Raw genomic sequence first — 21,853 nt, 5'->3', positions numbered from 1 at the left:
GTTCCTCAATCATGCATCAGTTTACATCATGTTGCCCTCCTTCTATTCACTTTGTTTACACCACCATGTGCACTACAGGTAATGCACATTTCGAGGAACCGTGGAATAACATAAGTCGAGTTCTCTAAACTAGTATTCAGTTGCAAAATTTTCAGAATCCATATTTTCTGAGGAGACATCCAATAATTTTCATTCACAATAATAAGATTGATTCTTTAACATTCTAAATATGACTTTTAAACTAAATATTGGAGCAACAAGTATTGGTTGATTGTAATCCTTTTTTGCTTTGTCTGAACTATTTGCCTGATGATTTCTGCCATGATTTTGCTAATTAAAATGTGTGCCTAATACTGCTTGGTTTGACTCATGCTGTAGCTTGAAGAATTCTCATTTTATGGCATTTGTTAACTGTCAGCTCTTCTTTAACCTACTTCTTTTAAAAGTTTTTATGCCCATTTCCTCCTTCCCCCAACCGAAACTCGGGTTCACTTCTGTTGTTATTGCAGTGGTGATGTAACGCTTTATGGACACATGTGCTGGTTGATTCCTCAGATTCACAAATGTTACTGATCTGGAAAGAGAATTCCAGACAGTTTTACAAGCCTGTCTCATGAATGCTAATTTTAGAATAAGTGTGTTGAATGAAATGTGCCTAAAATTGCTTATTAGTCATAGTGGTAGGGATCCTTTTTGTCCTTGGAAACAAGGATATTTAAAAATATTCATAAAAGGATTTTTGTGTTTCTGATTCAAGAAATGCAGTTTGTAGTTTTAATTTGTAATGGAAAGTTGAGACTTCTGGTCAGTTGAAATTTAAAATAATTTGAGTTCAAACTGTACAGAATTCTAAACATTCTCAGATGGAAAAAAGTGAAGCTGATTTATATTTTGAAGGGTGTCTATTAGAGTTTTTATATTCACTGCACATTTTAAACACGTATTGTGGTCTTCATTCAGTTTATGTGCAAAACAAAAATAAGGTCACCTGGATTAAGCTGATATGTTATATTGACTGGTGTAAGATTTTTTCATTCTCAGAATCAAAAAAATTAAACATGAAAAAAATGAATTGTTAACTGGGCTACACCTCTTAGAGTGCATGTTCTGAGTACTGCCCACGAGTTGCAAATTTACGTAATACAGCTTTTAGAATCAAAAGAATTTGGAGTATTGTGTCAGCTGCTACTCATTGTATTTCGGTGTTTCCCTTTAGACAGCTGTTCTCTCATCTCAGAAGATACTGTATAAACAACCCTGTCCCCAGATAAAAGCCCCAAGTAAAGCTATTGTTTAATTCATCCCATTTTGCTGTAGACTGAAGTTTCTAGAATTCTTTTTTATGGAATTAGAAATTCAGTAAAGCAGGATGTACGTAATAACCTGTTTCTGCAAGCTGTATATTGGAGAACAGAAAAAAACTGAGTTTTTATTCACAAGTAGCAAATTACTAGATTCTAACAATAACTAGTGGGATTAAATCCGATTTAGTGTAACAAATTGACGCGGAAGCATCCTTTGAGGCCTTGAAACAAGGTACTGCTGCCAGTTAGTTGTGTCTTACAACCTGCTACTTGCCGTCTTGCTGTTAAAAACTGTAACGTAAGGTCCTTGAAATAGATGCCATCATCAGCTCCAGGCCCCAAGTATCCATCTATTTAAACACATGACAGAAGATGGTGGAAGAGAGTCCAGCAGCTATTCGTGTGGTAGCAGTGGTTGTTGTGTTCAGATATACAGTACTGTGTTATGGGACAGCAACTTTTGAGTTAAAATGCTGCAGCCGTTTCTCTCCTTTTCTCTCTGGTTTTGAGGGTTTGGATGGGTTTTTTCTTTCTTTTTTTTAAACAATAAACTCTTTTTTTCTTACAAATATTTCATGTAGATCTGAGGAGCAACACATTGCAGCTTCTTCCTGTAGCAATTGCTTCTTTACCATCCTTGTTACCTGTTTGAGTAGATTTCAGTGTCTTACTTTTTTACTTTTTAAAAGGCAATGGGCAGCCAAGACGTAGATCCATCCAAGACTTGACTGTTACTGCAACCGAACCTGGTCAGGTAAGAATTATTATTCATATCACCTGTATTTCAAAGACTAATAGACATAAATCAACATAGAAGTAATATGCTTTGCAAAATTGATTTTATGAGTTGATTGAAATTGTGGTAGAGAAATTCATTGACACTAAACCTAAATACTTAAGAGGGGAAAAAACGTATAATTACTGTTGTTAATTTAACTTAAAGGGTAACTAATGAAGTTTAAACTGCCTGGGAAGTAAATTATTCGGTTGTGCTCTGTGTGCGTTACATGATTTTCATACATATTTTAATAAAGAATAATTCAATTTTGTAATTTAATGATGTTATATAATTTAATGATGTTATGATCATTGTCTAAAGTAAATCAAGTCATTCCTCTGGGGTCACAGAGCTTGTGAGCATACCTGGGGAATGAACATCTTTTGATTTGGCATATTTGTACTTTCGTAAACTCTACAAATTTACACTTTCGTAAACTCTACAGATTTATACTTTCGTAAACTCTACAAAGGCTCTATCCCAGTTCTTTAAAGTTTGTATTAATTATATTTCCAGGTGCTCTTCTAAACTCCTGCTGTCTCTTTCTCAGTATTTCTTTGTAGATAGTTCAGACAGTATATAATTTAAGAAATAATTGACTAGTACAGGGTTTTTACCAACTAGGTATATAAAAGTAGCTCCATCATTTTTTTTGTTAATCAGACTAATGTATTTGGTGTAATTTATATCATGTTCTTCAAAATTCAGATGTTTTGTTGTTTTCATAGTTGTGCTGAAATAAATTTTGAGTACACCATGCCTAGAAATAATAAAATTATCACATCATGATCTATATTCATATAAAAGTTTAGCATTGTATATTATAAACAATGTAATTTAATTTGTGATAACATCCCAGAAAGTGATTTTATTTCATTTGTATAAAATGAGATAAATTCAAATTGATTTAACTTGTGGGGATTCTTTTTAGTCATTAATAAAAACATTTCATTGCCCTTTATAGTCATCGACTTTAACGAAAATCACACTAGGTATTTAAGTGATAAATATCTGATCTTTATTTATAATCAGAAATACTTTTATACACAGCTCATAATGCCTACATACATATATTTAACATTCCTAAAATAGAAATGTACATTTATTACATGTTTCACACTAGTGACTCTAAATCTTTATTTTACTTATTCAGTAGGAGTGTTTCTTTGGAGACCTAAAACTTTTAAGTAAAGTATCTCCCCTTGCTCCCCTCAGACCCTTAAAGCCTTTAATTAGCCCACATAGTAACAGATACTCTGACATCTGGAACAGTTTGCTTTCATTCCTTAGAGACTTCATGATCTCAGCCTTTTAAGCTGTTTACTATTGTCATTCATATTCCAGTTATGAGACCCACTGGCCAAGTATTCTCCCCTTGATTAGGAGTGGGAAGCTTGCCCTAAGATACATCAGGAGTGACTGCTAGTGTGAGTGCTTTTCCTGGGTTTGCAGATTGCAGGTCTTACGGCTCAGATCTGAAATACCTCCCACAAGGCATGAGTGCTGGAAGGCGATTGGATCATGGGGCACTGTATTCATCAGTGCACTCACCCATTGATGAATTCAGTAGCTGAATATGCTGTTAGGAGGTGGGCCTGGCTGGAGGTGGGTCAGAGGATATGTGACCTGGAAAGATACACTTCCTTCCGTGTGTTCTTGACCCTTACTCAATCTCTTTGTCTGTCTGTCTGTCCCTTTCTCCTTCTCCTTCCCTCTCCCCCCTTTCTCCCTGTCTTCCTGTCTGTCTGTCTAGTCCTCCCTCCCACCCTGCCTTTCTCCCTCTCTCTTCTTCCTGGCCATGATGATCTCTTTCCTTCACCATGTGCCTTCACTGTGCTGTGTGTCTTGGAGCCGCCAGCCATGTGCTGAACCTACTAAAACTAAAACAAAATAAACCTCTACTTTAATTTACAAGTGTTGGGCGTTATGTGTCCGTGACGAGAAAACTAATATGGAAGGTGTGCTGTAGTTCAGTGCTGATCTCTCTCTACCAAGCCTTTCATATTTCTTCACAACTTGGAATTGTGATTATTAACCCATAATTTACAGTACATTCAGGTAGTAAAGTATGGGCTATGTTAGTGGGATAGTCATTTGCATGAACTGTTATGAAATATTCCAAAAGAGTTGGGGTAAGGTAGTGTTTGATACAGCAATAACGCCTGTTCTAAAATAGTTGATATATAACCACTGTAGAGCAGTTTTTTGAACCAGCCTTTCAAATGTACTTTACTGTTACAACCTTAAAATGTCTAATGTCTAGTTTGGATACAGATGGTAAACAGTAATCCTAATGTACTATGAAAATATTTTCCCTTACATGGATACATGATAAATGACCATTAAATTAAATACTCATGAAAATAAATTCATTGTTCGGAAGAAGAAGAATATTCACAACATGGATTTGTCTGTTTGTTTTGCCTTGTTTATTTCTTGTGATACTGTGGTGGAACCCAGGGAACACTGACCTATACCCCACCCCTTTTTAAGTTTTTATTCTGAGACAGGTTCTCTTAAATTCCCCAGTCTTGACCTTGTGATTCTCCAGCCTCAGCCTCCTGGGTAGCTGGGATTACTGGCATGTGCCACCAGTTGCACAACATGGATTTCTACCCCTTGAAGGTGTTCAATGGTGACGAACCTGTGGCACACACGCTTGTTTTTCTTGTAAGACAAACAGTGTTAATGTATGAGTTTTTTCTAAACTAAAACCTCAGTATTCAGGTTTAATTGCAGTGTTGGCACTTTTCAACAAGTAAATGGGTTTTGAGTTGTTGTTCAGGCACTTGTCTCTAAACAGTTCACCATCACTGGTGTTCTTGCAAAAACCCAGCAAACCATTGATTGTGTTGATGCTGAAGGTTTTTTGTTTTGGCTCTCATTTTTTTCCAGCCAAGGAAATTGATAAAAACATGAAGCAAAGAATCTGGCCCACCCAATAAAACCAGCAGAGGAAATGAGAGAATGTATTGATAACGCCTACCATTACCTCTTATAAAGAAAGGATAACTGACCAGAGTTAGTAACTTAGCTCTTGCCTTGAGCCATAATCTCAATAAAATCACTTAAACCGGTGAGGCGAACCTTTTCAAGCTTTCAGTGATAACAAACAGCCTGCTGCAGCATGCATGCCATAGGTTCGCCACCACTGACTTAAATTTTCCACCTGTAAGCTAAAACATAGCTGTTTCCTACTTTTATTTTTGCTGAGAGGAATAGTGAACAAAGGCAAACTTCTTTATTAAATGTAAATACCAAAAAAGGAAAAGAGGTTCGATTGATGTAGATTGAATTTCCTTTACCTGGGATTCTTGGGACCCAGGAGTGTTCAGATTTTGTAATATTTGCACAGGTTTTACAAAATAAATACCTCTGATCCAAAATCTGAAGTGTTTTGCATGCCAGTGATGCTGAAAGATTTTTGGATTTTGGAGCATTTCTGATTTTAGGTTTTTCAGGTAAGGGATGTTCAACTTGTATGACAAAATGTTAACAAATATCACAGCATTGGGTTTTGAAACATGTTACTCTGATTTTCTGTATTTTTAAATTTACAAATTACTGTATAATGTACGTAACATATGAAAAAATAGATGCAGTAAATGTAAACATATATGTTAAAAATTGTATATTCACAACATACACTTACTTTGAGCATGGTTTGCCCTTAATTCAGGAAGCCGATTAAGGTTTCATGGTGGATCCAGCCTCGTAGAGACTTCAGGAAAGCAAAAGTAACCCCACACATCCAAAAACTGATCTGACACTGAGGCCTCAGTGTTTTTTGAAGCTGGCCTGGTTTTCAGAGCTGGGCTGTATTATCGACCTATCGCACATAATCTCCCCAACACCGGCATCAAGTGAGGTTATGCTGAAACTAAGATAAAATGAATCAAAACAACTAACTGTATAATATAGTCAAAACACAGACAGAAAGTTACTAACACCCACAGAAAGCCAAAACGAGTAGCTGCTGCTGCTCCCTTTACCGGTTTCTGCTTTATCTTCAGTCTGGTCTCCCTCCTCTCTTTCCCTGTAGATTTGCTGCTGCTGTTGACATCAGCCAACCTAGAGTGAGCCCTTCCTTCCTCAGGGCCACCCAAAAATGAGTCAGCCAGAGCCTAAATTCTGTAAGATTTCCTTCCTAAAACGCTCTTGTTGAGACTCACCTTGATGTTCCACGGTGAGCATTCCTCGCAGCAATTCAGCCCAACTCTTTGCACTACACATGCATTCCTGGTGGTGGTGAGCTGGAGAGCCATGACAATACCCATAATGCCCAGTCCCAGGAACTTTTTCAGCAAATTAGACTTTCTTGATCGGTGCCCTATCACTTAGAGAACTACAGTAATAACAGTTGCCATTTGTTGTACACTAACTTTGTACCAAGCATTGATACACATTATCTAAGTCTTAATCCTATTAAGTATGTTCTTTTTATTTCTTTATTTGTAGTGGGTAAACTGAGAATTAGAAAAACTTACCCCAAGCCTGTATCTTCCCTCATGTTGTTATAACCTTGTTGTAAACAGGCTTTTAACCCAAACCTGGTTCCATGGCACAGAAATTCGGCTCTTTTCTTCCCACCTTGCATAAAGCAATTTCTATAATGAGCGTTAAAGTTCTCCTAGTAAATGTATAGTGTTTTGATTTCTGATAGTCTGCATCATTAATTCTTTAAATGGTTTTCAGTGGATGAGTTTAGCTATGTTGTATCATTGAGGAAGGCTAACGCACAATAAAATAGTGCTCTTTACTGTGATTTTAAAAAAATTCTATAGATGACTATGCTAATTTATTTTTCATAAGTCTAGTTTCACCTCTCTGTTTCACTACAGTTGCCTGTTGTTGGGTATGCCTGCATACCTGCTTCAGAGTTGTATTCAGGGTCTGTATTCAAGAATTCTCTTGGAGGGGCTCCGGTGATAACCACAACTCCATGATGATGCGGTTGTGACTACAGAACTACATACACTGCATTTTTGTGTGCACTTTACAGTCTACTTTTATAAGTTAAATGTGTGACTTTGGGCAAGTGCCCTAATGCCCCTGAGCCTCAGCAACCATATCAGCAAATAGGAACCATAACACCCACTCTTTATGGTGATTTCCACATGTGAAAGTACCAGACAGAATAGATGCTAATCCATGTTATGTGCCTATCTCCTCATAGTCTGCCTCCCAGAGCTCTTGGTACCACTTTCTTAGACTCATGATGCTCTTTTTACTATCTGGATATAAAATAAAAATAGTCTATGGCCATACCACCCTGAACACACCCAATCTCATCTGATCTTGGAAGCTAAGCAGGGTCAGACCTGGTTAGTACTTGGATGGGAGATATAAAATAAAAATACCCCTTGGAGGGTAAAATACACTGGTATTCTGTTCTCTCTATATCATGAGAAAAACTTGTGTCAGGGTTGATAAAAAGTGTTTGCATTAAATGCTTTCTATCACATATTAGAAGATATATTAGTGCACATATGTGTTCATTACTTTTTTCTCATTGCTGAGACAAAATACCTGACACCTATGTTAAACAGAGAAAGGTTTTTTTAGCTCACAGTTTGTGGAGGTTTCAGTCCATGATCAGCTGACTCCAAGGCAGGGTGGAGTGGCAGAGCAGAAGACTGCAAAATAACAAGAGCAAAAAGTGGAGGAGCTAGAGAGCAAGTGTCTTTCTGTCCCTTATATTGTATGCAGGCTACCCGCCCCAGGGCACGTATAGCATTCATACCCATAATCCTAGCATTGGACCATGAATCATTGCAAATTTTGCATGCCCCATAACTGCATGAGGCTTTGGGGGGACATCCAGACACAAATCATAACAACATCATTATTATTTGTAGAAAGAACTTGTTTTTATTGTACTACGTTTGCCCATTTTCAATTTACATTTCTTTGGTATGAATAAATTTTCTGTTAAAACTCAATCAAAAACTTAATAGTTGTAAATAATTCTTGATTCATAATAAACCTTTTTTCTAGAGAATTTAAAGACCATATAAGAATAATAGCATTCTCAGATTTCATTGTAAAGAACTGTGATGGAGCCAGAATTAGACTGAGCCTATATTTTGGATTAGAAAGAATGTTTTTAGTAATGCTGTTGTGAATACATTTAATTAAGGTATCTATGGGTAGTATGCTGGAAAAAGTATCATGTGAATCTGCATTATTACTTGTATCCATTTTTTTAAAATTTTATTATCAAAATGTTACTTCAGCAAGAATATAATATAAATCAACATTTAATCTCTGTGATTTGTGCTTGTATAATTTTAGCAATGATATCTAGGGGTTTTAAATAGTTTTGAAATGTCAGTCTAAATAGTAGCACTGGGGATAAGTTCTTGAGTTAATGAAAATATTTTCTTAGTCTTTCAGGTGAGACATAAAAAGCCAAGCTTTATTTCTGTCTGTAAAATAACCCCTAATTCCTTTTTATAAATATAGATATAAAGTCTGGTCAAAGGCCAATTCTGGTTCATGTCTACTGATGGAATTTGTCCCTGCAGTTTAAATTTGGCTTAGTCGTTTGCTGCCTTAAATTACTGTGTGGCATTTCTGTATTCTCATAACCACTTTCATATCCAATCCTTGTGGTAAGTCAAGTATATCTGTATTTCTTTAACTTTGCAGTTTATATGGGTCAAGTAAGATAATTGTAAACGTGAATTTCTAGTGGTTTGAGAGCACTTATGGCCATCAGAATTTTGCCAGTGATTTTTTTCTTCAAATTGCTACCAGAAGACTTTTTCCTTAGTTGGTTGTAAGCAGTAACATAAATTTAGCCACAAATTACAGTAGTTTCGTTTTTTAAAATTGTCATATATTACTTGTTCTTCTGATTTTATACCATGTATTATTCAGAGATTTGAATTATCAGGATAGGTTGTTTTAAATTTTCTTTGTACGTACAAACATGTTAGCATACTATTTCTTTATATTCTTTGAAATAGAAAAACATGTTGGTTAATTTATCCATTTAAATTTAACTCCATATGTCTTTTAGCTTCAAAGAAAAACAAGTTTTGAAACTTCAAAAATACTAGCTTTAGTTGTTGGTTCATAGCTAGAGGAAATCTACAGATAGAGCATGCCCATGAAATGCTAAGAGCTTCTTGCAAAGTAGACAGTAAAATAAAACATATAGCAGAGTTTGAGTACTGCAAGTGTTCAGTGACCTAAATCCATTCTTGTATTTTGAAGACCTAATTTTTACTTGTGCTGTATCTTATTTAATCTTATTTAATTTCTCATAAGTGATACTGATGCTTCCATGTCAGAAATATATTTATTTGTCCTTTTAAAAATGTGAAAGTATTAGCATAAAATTACACTGACTCTGGAACACTGAGCTGGCATCATTTTAAAGAAAAATTTGTCTTGATTTACAATAGAGGGTTGGGGATATAGCTAAGGCGCTGGGTTCAGTCTTCAGTGCTGAAAATAAACAGGAACAAGGAAAAAAAAACTTTAAAAGAAGGAAGAAAATTTTTTATAATAGAATTTATAAGAAAAACAAATGTACTTTCAATTCTTTCTTTCTTTCGTACTAAGACTTGAACTCAGGACCTCGTACTTACCAGACGAGCACTGTGCCGCTGAGCTATATCCCCGGCCACAGACTTTCTTAATCAAGACTTGCTTTCAGTCAGCAGTTGAAAGGGCTAAGTAATAATTCCATAATATCCATACTTTTAACCAAGATAACAGTATCTCCAAAGACAATTGCATATGTCATCACTTGTTCTCTTTGATGTATATTTATACCTCTTATACATCAAAGTTTAATAAACCTAAGCACCAATTTTATATGTGGATTCCAACAGCTCGCATTGCAACTTCATAAATCCTGTATATAAAAGTACATATGTTCTCGGCCCTTAAAAAATTATAATACTTTTGATAAACCAACAACTCAAGAGATTCAGTGGTACCTTAACTTATGTCCAGTCCAATTTTAAGTTTAGGTAGGTAGAAACTGACTAGAAATACAACCAGAATTCAAAGGGAAAAGAATCTTTGTAGTGGGGTTTAGTCATTTATATGCTTTATCGAAGAACTGTGAGTTTAAACTAAGAAGGAAATTATTAGGTGCTACAAGTCTATTCATAGTCCCATCTTATTCTTACAAACCGGCTCATCCACCATCTAAGGAGAATTGTTACTATGTTAAGAAAGATACTTAATGTACGTTATTCCTTTTTAGTTCTGCAACCTGCTGATGTAGGTAATAGGGTTGTCATTTTACTGTTGATAGTAATGAGGTTACATAACTTACCTAAAGCTGCACTTGTAACTAGTAAGGCAGAAACACAAACTATGGTTACATTGTCTTCGAGGCCCAGCCTCTTACTGACTACTATTTCTTGTCCACGCTTTATAAATGAGGACCCTAAGGCTCAAATAGGAAGTTACTTATAAAAATTGACAGCAAAAAACACTAGACTGAGATTTAAACCCATGTATCCAAAGTACTAGACTGAACCATGTGAAATTGCTGAGATTTGATTGTTTCCAGCCTACAAAAACAAATTTCATATGGTTCCATTTTGTGCATACTCTGTGTACTACATCATATTATTCTTGGTTGAATTTAGAGTTAGGATTAAAAGTTAGGAAGGGAACAGTGGCATAAGGAGTGGTAGGAGAAGGGAGAATCTGAATGGTTAAGGTATACTTACTGATGGAAGATCAGAAATGCTTGAAAATTTCAGAACTGATCGAGTAACAAGTGAATGCTTTGCATTCAGTACAGTGCTAAGCATTTGGTCCTCAAACATGAGGTCAGAGCTTGTGCCCTAAGAGCAAGAGCAGTAAACAACTGGCATACAATGTTGAAGGTGATGTGAGCTGAGCGTTAGAGGACTGGGAGGAATTAGCCAGGAGAGTAGAATGCTGATCGTGATACACAGGCCGTCTTTGTAAGAGTGGTGCGACTGACACTAAGGTTTTGAAAAGACCAATCTGAGAAGGAGTTAAACACTGTTTTGGTGTAGAAAAGTATTTTGGGATTTCTGAAGCAGTTTCGTTATATACCTAAGATGAAGGTACTATTTCAAGAGTTTTTCTTCAAAATTATTTTATGATTTTTATCTCCTTGCAGTGTTTATTTTGGTTTGGCTTTTTGTTTTACATACTGGAATTGTGTATGAGTAGAGCATATTAATTGTGAATTACTCTGAATTAAACCATGGTTTTTAATCTTTCTCTAGTAATTTTTTGCCCTAAAATGTATTCTCTGTAATATTAATGTAGGTACTTAATTTTATTCTGGATAGTTTTGTTTGGTTATTGTTTTCATTATTTAACTTTGTTTTCTTTCCCTGAATTAGATATCTCTCTTAGAAATAGCATTTAATTCAGTATGATGATGTTTTTTCTGTTTAATAACTTGAGAGTTTAGTCCATTTACATTTGTTATTTTTATTGTTTTCTCCCTCTTATTTTGTGCTTCTTCTTACTCTCTTTTCTCTTTTGCCATCTTTCGAGTTGAATAAATATATTTTTGTTTCTCATTTTTGTTTCTTGTTTCAGAGTTACACTTTACTACTTTTAGTAAATACTTCTAAAATTTCACCTACCTTAGTTAAAATCTTTACTCATCCTAAGCAATAAGCAGATTTTAAAATCAGTGTTTTGGTTGCTTATGCTGTTGTTACTCAGAATTGCATTACTATCTTATTTATTTCTTGGCAATTCTATAAATTAATCTATGTGTCTCACTTAATATGTTCAGTGTGTAGACTTACGCCTTGTTCATTGATGTTCCTAATGGCATCTTGGCTCTTTTATTAAGGGGAAGTTTTTTTTCTTGCTAAAGTATAATACTTAGAAATAGCTGTGGTTCTAGTCTATGAATAGCAAACTCAGTTTTGCTTATCTGAGAGTGTTGTTTTGACCACACTCTTTACATTTTTGTTGCCTAAACAATTCTAGGTTGACAGTAAATTTTCTGTCTGCACTTAATAGTTGCTATTCTGTTTTTTTGCTGGCTTCTTTTATGTTATGACCGTAGAGAATTTAACTCATACTCTTTTGTAGATACAAGATGAATATACTTTCCCAAAATGTATAGGACCAGTTACATTTCAGAGCGCAGATTTTTTCAGGTTTTGTAATATTTGCATGTATATAATGAGACATCTTGGGGATAAGACTGAAATCTGAGTATGAAATTCATTTGTGTTTTATATGTGCCATATATTACATAGGGAGGGGTAGGCGGAAGAGAGGTGTTTTTGTTTTAGTTTGGTTTGTTTGGGTACTGGGAATCAAATGCAGGAGCTGGAGCTTGCCAGGCAGACATTTGTGGCACTGAGCTATATCCCTGGCTTTAAAGTAAAAACTTTGTACGTTATTTTTAGTGTACTTATGTGTTTTGACTGTGACCTATCTCATGAGGTCAGGTGTGGAATTTTCTACTTGTGGCCTATGTCAGCATTCAAAAGCTTCAGGTTTCAGAGCATTTCTGATTTCAAGTTTTAGATTAGGGATGCTCACCCAATAATCTGTCTCTCCCATGTCTGCTTTTTCTATCTTTTGTCTGTCTTCTAGAATTTATGTATGTTCAGGATGTGAGTTTTCTCTTTCTCTTTCTTTTTTTTAACTTGAGATTTGTCATGATTGGGACTGTTGTATCTTCCATTGATTCCGGAAAATTGTTTATACTTACTTTTTCCCTCCTTTTCTTCTATTAATATATGTTTGTGATACATGATAAATACATTCATCCTGAAGTATTGGTGCATAGCACATCGTGATCCTTTTTATGTCCTCTTTTCCTTCCCTCCATCCCATCTTCCTCTATCCCCAGATTCCTTTTCCATCTCCACAAAGTCTATCTCCCTGTTTCCTACAATGTCTTTTAATTTGCTACTAAATTTTTATAGGTACACAGCAGGTACATATTCACCCTCCCATCCAGAGCCATGAAAAATACAAATTTACTGCCTTTCTTTCCCTGATTCACTCTTTGCCTGAGAACAAAGCCTTTGCTGACTTCTACCCTTAAGTGGAAGTATCTCTCATCGCGTTCTCATGTTATGAAGGCCCTAGACTTCACTCTGTTCCTCTCAGTGCATCCAGCTCGCAAACCAAAAGCTCTAGGCTTGTTCCCTGGAACAAGGACTGGCATTAGCCTTCTTGCTGCCTTGATTCTCTGATCAGAAGAGTATTTTACTTGCTTGCAAGCTCATCGATTTTGAAAAGGTGTCCTGTGTGAACGCATATAAAATTTTAGATATATGTGTATAATACTTTGTGAGTTTATTTTTCAAGAGCATTTAATGAAGAATCATATTTTGTCCCTGTCACTCCTTCCTTTAGGTGAGCAGTAGGTCATCCAGTCCTAGTGTCAGAATGATCACTACCTCAGGGCCAACCTCAGAAAAGCCAGCTCGAAGTCATCCATGGACTCCAGATGATTCCACAGGTGACCAGTCTAGTTCTTCATTGTAACAGGAAATTGAATTCATTGTGTTTGTGTTCATTTAGCCCTGCTTTAATTTTACAAAGGCAAGCATTACATAGCAGTTTGAATTTTTAAATTAATAAAATCAGCTATTTAGTGATCACATGAATAACTCATCACATTATTAGTATTAAAATCTGGCTGTCTGGAGGTAGTGTTGGCATAGTTCCATTGTGGGCATGCAATAGATGTTGTGCTGCAGTAGAATTAACTTGCCCTGTCATTAAGAGGATGCCTTAATAAGTACTCAACAACATTTAAGTGATAATTTTTATTTATATTTTATTAAGTCAGAGAAGGAAAGGTGATCTGATCTCTTAGACCTTGGAATGTTAAGTCATTTTGGATTTTTTTAAGATTAACTCTGTTATTAATAGTTGCGATTAGGTTGAAATTTAAAAGTCAGCTTTCTGAATTCACAAACTAAAATATGACTCAATTATTTATAGATATCTGGCATAGTTTAGCCAAGTTTATAATTTAATTTAAAAATTAACTGGGTGATTTTCCTGTGTCATGTAGGTTAGAACTATGTTTAGCCGGGGGTGTACTCTCTAGTTTTAGTAAGTTTAAATTTAGTGGTGGAGGGGCTGGGGATTTAGCTCAGCAGCACAGCGCCTGCCTGGCAAGTGCGACGTCGTGAGTTCGATTCCCAGTACCAGAAAAAAAGAAAAGAATAAATAAATAAATAAAAATAAATTTAGTGGTGGAGAAACTGCTAAGTTTCATCCCTAGCACTACTCAGCACGTGTGAACTCCTCATAGCAGGGAGTTTTCATTAACATCAGGTGATAGCTGCTCTTTTTGGTTCCTGAACCGAGGGAGTGCTTTCCCTGACACATAACATTTGCCTGAGTTCGGTGCTCAACTTGGCAAAACTCCCTCTCTTCGGCTGCAGCATGGACTAATCTAGATATGTGAATCAACAGTATGGCAGATTGTCAGCTCGTGGGAGTAAAATCAAATACTTACAACTATCTCCTATAATCACTGTTTCCACTTCATGTGTTCCTCTGCCCCTTTTCTGGTACCTGACAATGCCGCAAAATACCAGTAGCTAAAAATCTTATTGGGTCCAAGTTGCAATATAAACTGATTTTATTTTCTTCCCTTCAAATGGATTGCAGATGTATCCCTGCATAGAAAATGTATCCCTAATAAAATAAATTGTAGGGAACAGATGGGTAAACCCTACTGGCCTGGGAAAAATTATAAATGTGAACATAAGTTAAAACAATCTAATTAATTAAGGCTTTATTTTTAATTTCTAAGAGTTTCTGTATATATTCAGAGAAAACTAGAGTGTAACAGTCATAGCAGATAACGAGTGTTCTTCTGTTCCTACTTATAGTAGGTATATAGAAAGACACATACCCAGAGGGCTGGTGAGAGAAATATCTACACCCAGTGGAGGTAGCCACACAGGAAAAAACTCACAACAGGTTCCGTTCTGTTCTTAGTACTTGTGCACAAAAACAGATACCTAAGGTATGGCCCAGGCCTGGTACCCAGGGTTAGAATCACTGTGCATAGTAACATGAACTCATCAAAGTATGTGATCACAGTCTCAGTCTACAGTATTGTTTTGATAGGAGAGAAATCAAATAGCACCTCTCGTAATTCATACAGTAACTTTTTAGATTCTTTAGTCATAAAGCAGAAAGGAGAGGGCAGCATTGCACATACAGGAATTGCATATGTAAAGAATTTGTGATGATAGCAAATGCGATTAGGGAACCAGGGAACAGATTTTGCCTAATTTAACCAAGCCAGTGTGAGTCTTAACATTTAGGAGAAGAGTTTAGATTTGATTAGCAATTGAAACATTAAAAAAAACTCTCACGTAGTAACGTTGCTGTCTTGTGACCAGCTGAAGTTCAATTTTTAGTTTAGCTATAATTGAGCAAGTAAAACCCCACGTCTTCATTTTAGGAAAAAAGTTGAAATTCAGCAAATTTAAATTGCCCACCGTGGAAGGACTTTATTTAAATGACACAGTGCTTGGGCTTTTTCCAACCCCAGTGTACTGTGAAACATTGGTGTATTCTACTTAATTCTAAAATACATTTCAGATACATACAGATTGTGGATATAATGAGGTATTAAGATATCAGTAATTTAGGAAAGAATAAAAGAAGTAGAAATGTTAAATTGAGAAGACTTTTTCAAGATACTTAATTTTTCCTGTTAAGTCAGGGAATGTCATTTTTACTCAGTTGTTTTTTGGGTTTTCTTTGTGGTGGTACTAGGGATTGAACTCGGGACCTTATGCATGCCAGGCAAGTACTCTCCCGCTGAGCTACATCCCCAGCCCTCAGTTCTGGTTTTACGGAAAGCAGTGTGTGTGTGTGTGTGTGTGTGGTTGTGTAGGTTGAAACTGTTATTGTGGCAGATGGGAAGGCTGGTCGGAGAAATAACAAATTAAGTATAGTTCTTGTTTAAGACTTGGAAGAACACTTACGTTAGTATATTTTTAGGCTATCTTGAGGCTCGCTAGGCCTTATTCTTTCTTTTCTCTGTGGAACACAACTACTTCAAATTCCTCTCCACCCTTCCTAATTCTCCATTTAGTATCAGTGGTAGTAGTCATAGTTGTTACCATCAGGTGTTAATCACTTGGTACACACCAACATTGCACAGTGTTCCTTCTTTTGTTTCTTCTTTTTTTTTTGGTAGTAGGGATTAAACTCAGGACCTTGTGCTTGCCAAGCAAGGTGCTGTGCCACTGAGCTACATCCTCGGCCCCATGGTGTTCCTTCTATGCGTAACTATATCTTACAAGCTCTGATGTAGCTGTTTAGCTTTGGTGGTCACTTGTAAGCACATTCTTAAGGTCAAAGAAAGAGGGAGAGAAAAAAAAGAAGGGAGAGAAAGGGAATAAGGTGTGGCTGAGTGGTATCAAGGCCCAGGGTTTAATCCCTAGTATTTTTTGAAAGTTTAAACAAATAATAGAGTGTCAGTCACCAGTAAACTAAGAGGTTATTCAGCCATCAAACCTCCTTCACGTTTTTACTGGATGGAGTGTGATCCTGACTTCGACAGTACTCAGCTTATCTCAGTTTTACCTCTTGAAACATAAACAAAAACTGTTGGTTCAGATTATGTGATAAAATTTACTGGAGTTGTTTAAATTGGCCGGTGTAACTCTGTACTGCATGACAGTGAGCCACAGTTCTAAACCTCATTTTTGAATTTAAACCTCATTTTGTATCATTTTTTGTATGTATAATACGCTCTTACCAACCTCTCTTTGCTATAGTGATGCCCGTCAGGAAGGCTCACGTGAGAGTGTTTAGATTGAAAGTGACCCACCCGGAGGGAATGCTTGTTCTTTTGCCTTTTCTGCGTAAGCTGATGTTGGCAGTTGTGTGCTCTGTGATAAACAGCGTGATAAAGAAGGAGACGCAGGGTTTCATTAGGTAGGGTCAGCTGGGACTGAATTTAAAATATAAAGGTCACATATCACTGGTTTTGTTTTTAATTAAAGAAGCGTATACAAACACATTGTATCCTATTCAGTTCATAGTTAACTTATATTGTGGAATATGATGGTACTTTAGTATCTATAATTAGATGCCCCCTTTTACCTTTAGAATTAAAAATTGACCTTTTTCTTTACTAATAGCAATAACTTTAGATATAATGGTATTTACTTCAGGGAGGGGATACTGTCTCATGCATGCATTCTTGCCGTTGTTTATAATTATTTATAACAGAAAATAAAGTATGTGTTTGCATTCCAGATACCAATGGATCAGATAACTCCATCCCAATGGCTTATCTTACACTGGATCACCAACTCCAGGTAAAAGTGCCCTTTTCCAGTAGATACTTGCTTTTTTCTTCTTAGGGAGCTGGTTTGGTTTGGTTTGGTTTTGAGACGGATCTTGCCATGTAGTTCAGGCTGGATTTTTGGTTTTTGGGGTGTTTTTTGTTGTTTTTTTTTGTTTTGGGTTTTTGTTTTGTTTTGTTTTTTGTACTGGGAATCAAACTGAGGACCTTGTGCTTGCCAGGCAGGCACTTGTGCCACTGCGCCATATCCCTGGCCTGGGGAGAAGGGGGGATGTGTTTTTTTGTTTGTTTGTTTGTTTTTGTACCAGAAATTGAACTCAGGACCTCACCCTTGCCAGGCAGGTGCTGCACCACTGAGCTATATCCTTGGCCCCCTCAGGCTGGTTTTGAACTAGGTAATCTATCCTGGCCAAACTTATGGCAGTCTTCCTGCCTCAGGCTCCCAAGTGCTGAGTTTACAGACATATGCCACCACTCCTCATGGGAGTTTGTTTCTGAAGCTGGCAATTATGTTCCTGTTTGTCATTGTATGTTTGTTTATTTATGCTTATAGTTGGCCTCCTAAATTTTAAAAATCAAAATAAATGATTTTTAGTTAAGTTAATCTTACTTAAGAGTAGAATTATATATTCTTATCCTAACAGTCATCTTAAAGTAGTTCTATATCTTTGTTCAAAGCTGCCAGGCATAGTGTTTTCACTTTTTAATTTTAGTGCATTAGAATATAAGACTCATGTAAGCTCCTCCCTGTTTAATACATTTCGTGATGCATTCTAACCTTCATAGTGACCGAAAATGTAAGTAATACACTGCAGTGCCTCTGCATGTGTGTGAGCTAGAAATACCTCTTAGGAGCTACACACAGTGGCACTCATCTGTAATCCCAGCTACTCAAGAGGGAGAAGGAGAGGGAGAGGAGGGTCACAAGCTCAAGGCCAGCCTGGGCAACTTAACCAGAACTTGCTAGCAACCCGAAATGTCATTTCAGGGCTGTGAGTACTCCAGTCCTTGTTCTCTGGAACATGAAAATGTTAAAACCACAAGTAGCAATTTAAGTTCTGAGCTAACTCTGACAAAAGGACACTGAGATTTTCTAGGGCATGGTTAACACTTATTTTTAAAAGATCATTGCTTTAGTGCTATAAAAATATCTCGCAGTCTCTGTCTTAACTCTCATCTTTGTTAGATCCTGAGATTTGACTTAATTGTGTTTTAACATTCCTGGTTTATTTTCAGCCCCTAGCACCATGTCCAAACTCCAAAGAGTCCATGGCAGTGTTTGAACAGCACTGTAAAATGGCACAAGAATATATGAAAGTTCAAACAGAAATTGCATTGTTACTACAGAGAAAGTAAGTCTTAAAAAAAATGTTAGTATTTTGAGTTCAATATATATTAAGGCAACAACATTATCTGAACACATGAAAACTTTAATTTTAGAATTAGTCATTAAATATATTTCCAGCTAGAGATTTATGGTAAGTTAAGCACACTTTGACTGTATTTATACAAAGCTCAACTTTTTTGACTATGTCATATTATATTAGTATTAAGGAAATTAAACTGGTGATTACGTTCCCAGAGTTTTAAAGTTAGATTTATTGTTATCAAAATTTATTGTTTTCTTGGCCGCTGGTTTACTAACGTTCACTTGTCCTTTATCCTAGAAACATTTTTGTAGATATATTCTTTCCTGTTATCTGCGTAAGCTTAAGAGGGTTGGTATTACTTGTTGCAGGGCTCTAGATATGGCAGTCATATCTGTGATGGCTTTTCTAGAGAACTTTATGCTGCTATGTGTTTTTCTGAGTTACAGAAATTACCTTCCTCTCATTTTAAAGAAATCTAGTCCAGTTTCCATACTACCATGTACTCAGTTCTTTAAAAAAAAGAAAAAGGAAAAGAAAAATTTCAGTTTTCCTAAGCTTGACTCTCCTGAAATTTTATACTTAAGCCAATTTATGAATGGTAACTAAAATCAAGTTTTATAGGAAAAATAATCATGGCAACTATATGTAAGGTGATACAATTCCCTCTATTAATCTAAATTAGTGAAATTTTCTTCTAAATAATTTGTGATAATTTTTCTGTTCATACATAGTCTTATGACAGAATTTCTAGATATAATAATGTAAGTGAAATCAACTTGGCATCTTAGGTAAACCTAAGTAGGAAATTAAATATTATAGTCAGGAAACTTCAGAAATAATTGGAACTGCTAGTGTTTTTTATCGTGGGACAAAAACTATGTGTTTCTGATTTCACATATTTAACCTGTCTTTTTGTTATAATTAATCATTTCAGAGAAGAGTTTTGTACTAGGAAAAAAATCAATGGTGGATGTGGGGAAATGTGAAAACTGTGACAGTTTTAATCAGTTTAAATACTTTAATGAGAAATATTAAGTAGTTATTTGAGAACTTTTTATTACTTGTTTATGTCCAGTAACCTCACAATAAGCTAAGGCTTATTGCGTCCCTAAATAAAAGGAAAATCCCTTTCATCAAACTCTAAAAGACACTGGTGATCTTTCTTGAAAATGTTTGCAAACCTAAGTGGTTTAAATGTAGAACTTTGTGTCATTCTTACTGTTTTAAAATAGGAAAGGGCTTTAACTTGGATAGCGGCTCTTTTAATTAGCTTGCAAATGTCCTATTAGCTACCACTCAGCACTGTAGTTAAATAGGATTGTGACTTCAGAATATGAATGAGTCTGAGTATAAAAGTAGATTGTGAATTATAAAAAACTAAAAGTGATACTTTCCTGTAACCAAATACTAGTCTTCTATCTTCCTCTTCCCACAAAAGATATCAAATAAAAGATCCTGAAACTTTATCTGCTTCACTAATTGTCTGAGTAGAGCTGCTTTGAATGGATTATGGTATTCCTTCGGTTATGCCAGAAGAGTGGGTGGTAGTTTCCACTCTGGCTTGTAATTCAGTTTGAGTAGGGTACTTACGATGCAGAATGATAGGCTCAGAATAAAAGTTCTTACTAAGTGAGCTTTTACCATGAGCTAGTGAGGTATGAATTTTCCATCATGTGTAATATCTGTGATGGGATTTTTTTTTTGTTACATTTTGTTTTTAGGCAAGAGCTAGTTGCAGAACTGGACCAGGATGAAAAGGACCAGCAAAATACATCTCGTCTGGTACAGGAACATAAAAAGCTTTTAGATGAAAACAAAAGCCTTTCTACTTACTACCAGCAATGCAAAAAACAACTAGATGTCATCAGAAGTCAACAGCAAAAACGTCAAGGCACTTCATGATTCTCTGGGACCGTTACATTTTAGAAAACATGAAGAAAGACTTTTTTTTAAGAAGAGAAAAACTTTTATGACAACTCATGAGTGTTAGCTTTTGGCGTGTTTTGGATGCCAGCTGCCTGTTTTTGCTGCGTTTGTTCCGTCATTTATTTTCTTCTCACGGTGGACCTGCAGTTCCATTGTCTTACTGCGTATGATGGGATCTGTGACTTAGATGAGCAGCGCTGCTCATCTTCAGACAGATGCAGTGGATGTGGCTGTACATGCATGCTCGTTGTGTGAAGGCCAGCCTAACAGAACCAGGGCTTAAACTAGCTGCTATGTGCAAACATCATGTTTTTTCCCATGTTAGAGGTGGAACCTCAAGAATGGTTTTGTTCTTGTATCTCATCTCAAAAACTAGTACTTTTTCCCAAAAGATGATATACACCAAGTTAAAGACAGGGTATTAGAAAGCTAGACTAATTGGTGGTGTATTATAGACACAGGATCTTTGGATTAGGTCAGAGTGACACATGTTGGATCAGTACTGAACTTACTTCCATCCGTAAAATATGTAAAGGTAAGTGGTAGCTGCTGTATTTATCAAGAGCAATTTTACCACTTTTCATTAGGCTGAAAATTGTTTGTTGAACAAATGGAATTCTCTCTCTCTGTCACTCTCTCTTTCTCTTTTTAATTTTGGTGGTACTGGGAAATTGAACCCAGGGCCTTCACATTGAGCTACATCTCAAGTTTTTTTTTTTTTTCTTTTTGTGATAAGGTCCAGCTAAATTTCCTAGGCTGGGCCCAAATTGTGATTCTCCTTCCTCAGCCTCCCAGACTGCTGGGATTCTAGGCATATACTACCGCACACAGTTTGGAGCTCCTTTTTTTCTTTTTTTTTTTAGTAAGGCCTAAATATTTTTAATTTTGTACATGTGTTAAAACTGTTAAGCTTTTATGACTCTAATATTAGTATCTCACATGAAATTAAGAGGCAGAAAAACATGATCTAGGTTAAATGATCATTCCTTCCTGCAGTGACTGTTGGATTGTTTGCCTATATATTTAAAAAATACAAAAGAGAACTAATGAAAATGAAAGTAGTCAGCTAAAAGCCTTGCCATCAGATGAAGAATAAACCAGGAGATATTAGTAAAGAAGCTAAAAGAGTAAAAGTAAATATCCTGCTTACCCTTGATATTGGAATAATTGATTTCCTTGCAAGCCCATTCTGGAA

At 36.0% G+C, this 21,853-nt stretch overlaps 1 protein-coding gene across 2 annotated transcripts in view; it reads left to right on the top strand.

Annotated features, from left to right (window-relative positions):
- Positions 1–21,188, top strand: part of Map3k7 (mitogen-activated protein kinase kinase kinase 7) — a 52,623-nt gene extending 31,435 nt beyond the window's left edge. For both annotated transcript variants that reach the window (XM_005377766.2, XM_005377767.2), the window contains 5 exons: positions 1,994–2,058; positions 13,426–13,531; positions 17,314–17,375; positions 18,599–18,714; positions 20,454–21,188. In XM_005377766.2, the coding sequence (XP_005377823.1) occupies positions 1,994–2,058; positions 13,426–13,531; positions 17,314–17,375; positions 18,599–18,714; positions 20,454–20,634 (530 nt within the window). In that variant the 3' untranslated portion in view covers positions 20,635–21,188. The remainder of the gene's footprint in view (positions 1–1,993; positions 2,059–13,425; positions 13,532–17,313; positions 17,376–18,598; positions 18,715–20,453) is intronic.
- The last annotated feature ends 665 nt before the right edge of the window (positions 21,189–21,853 follow it).

This window comes from Chinchilla lanigera, unplaced genomic scaffold (genome assembly GCF_000276665.1).
Source record: "Chinchilla lanigera isolate Chin_1 unplaced genomic scaffold, ChiLan1.0 scaffold00010, whole genome shotgun sequence".
NCBI classification, from domain to species: Eukaryota; Metazoa; Chordata; class Mammalia; order Rodentia; family Chinchillidae; genus Chinchilla; species Chinchilla lanigera.
The sequence above is the reverse complement of the archived record's forward strand: the minus strand, read 5'-3'. Positions and strand labels throughout refer to the sequence as shown.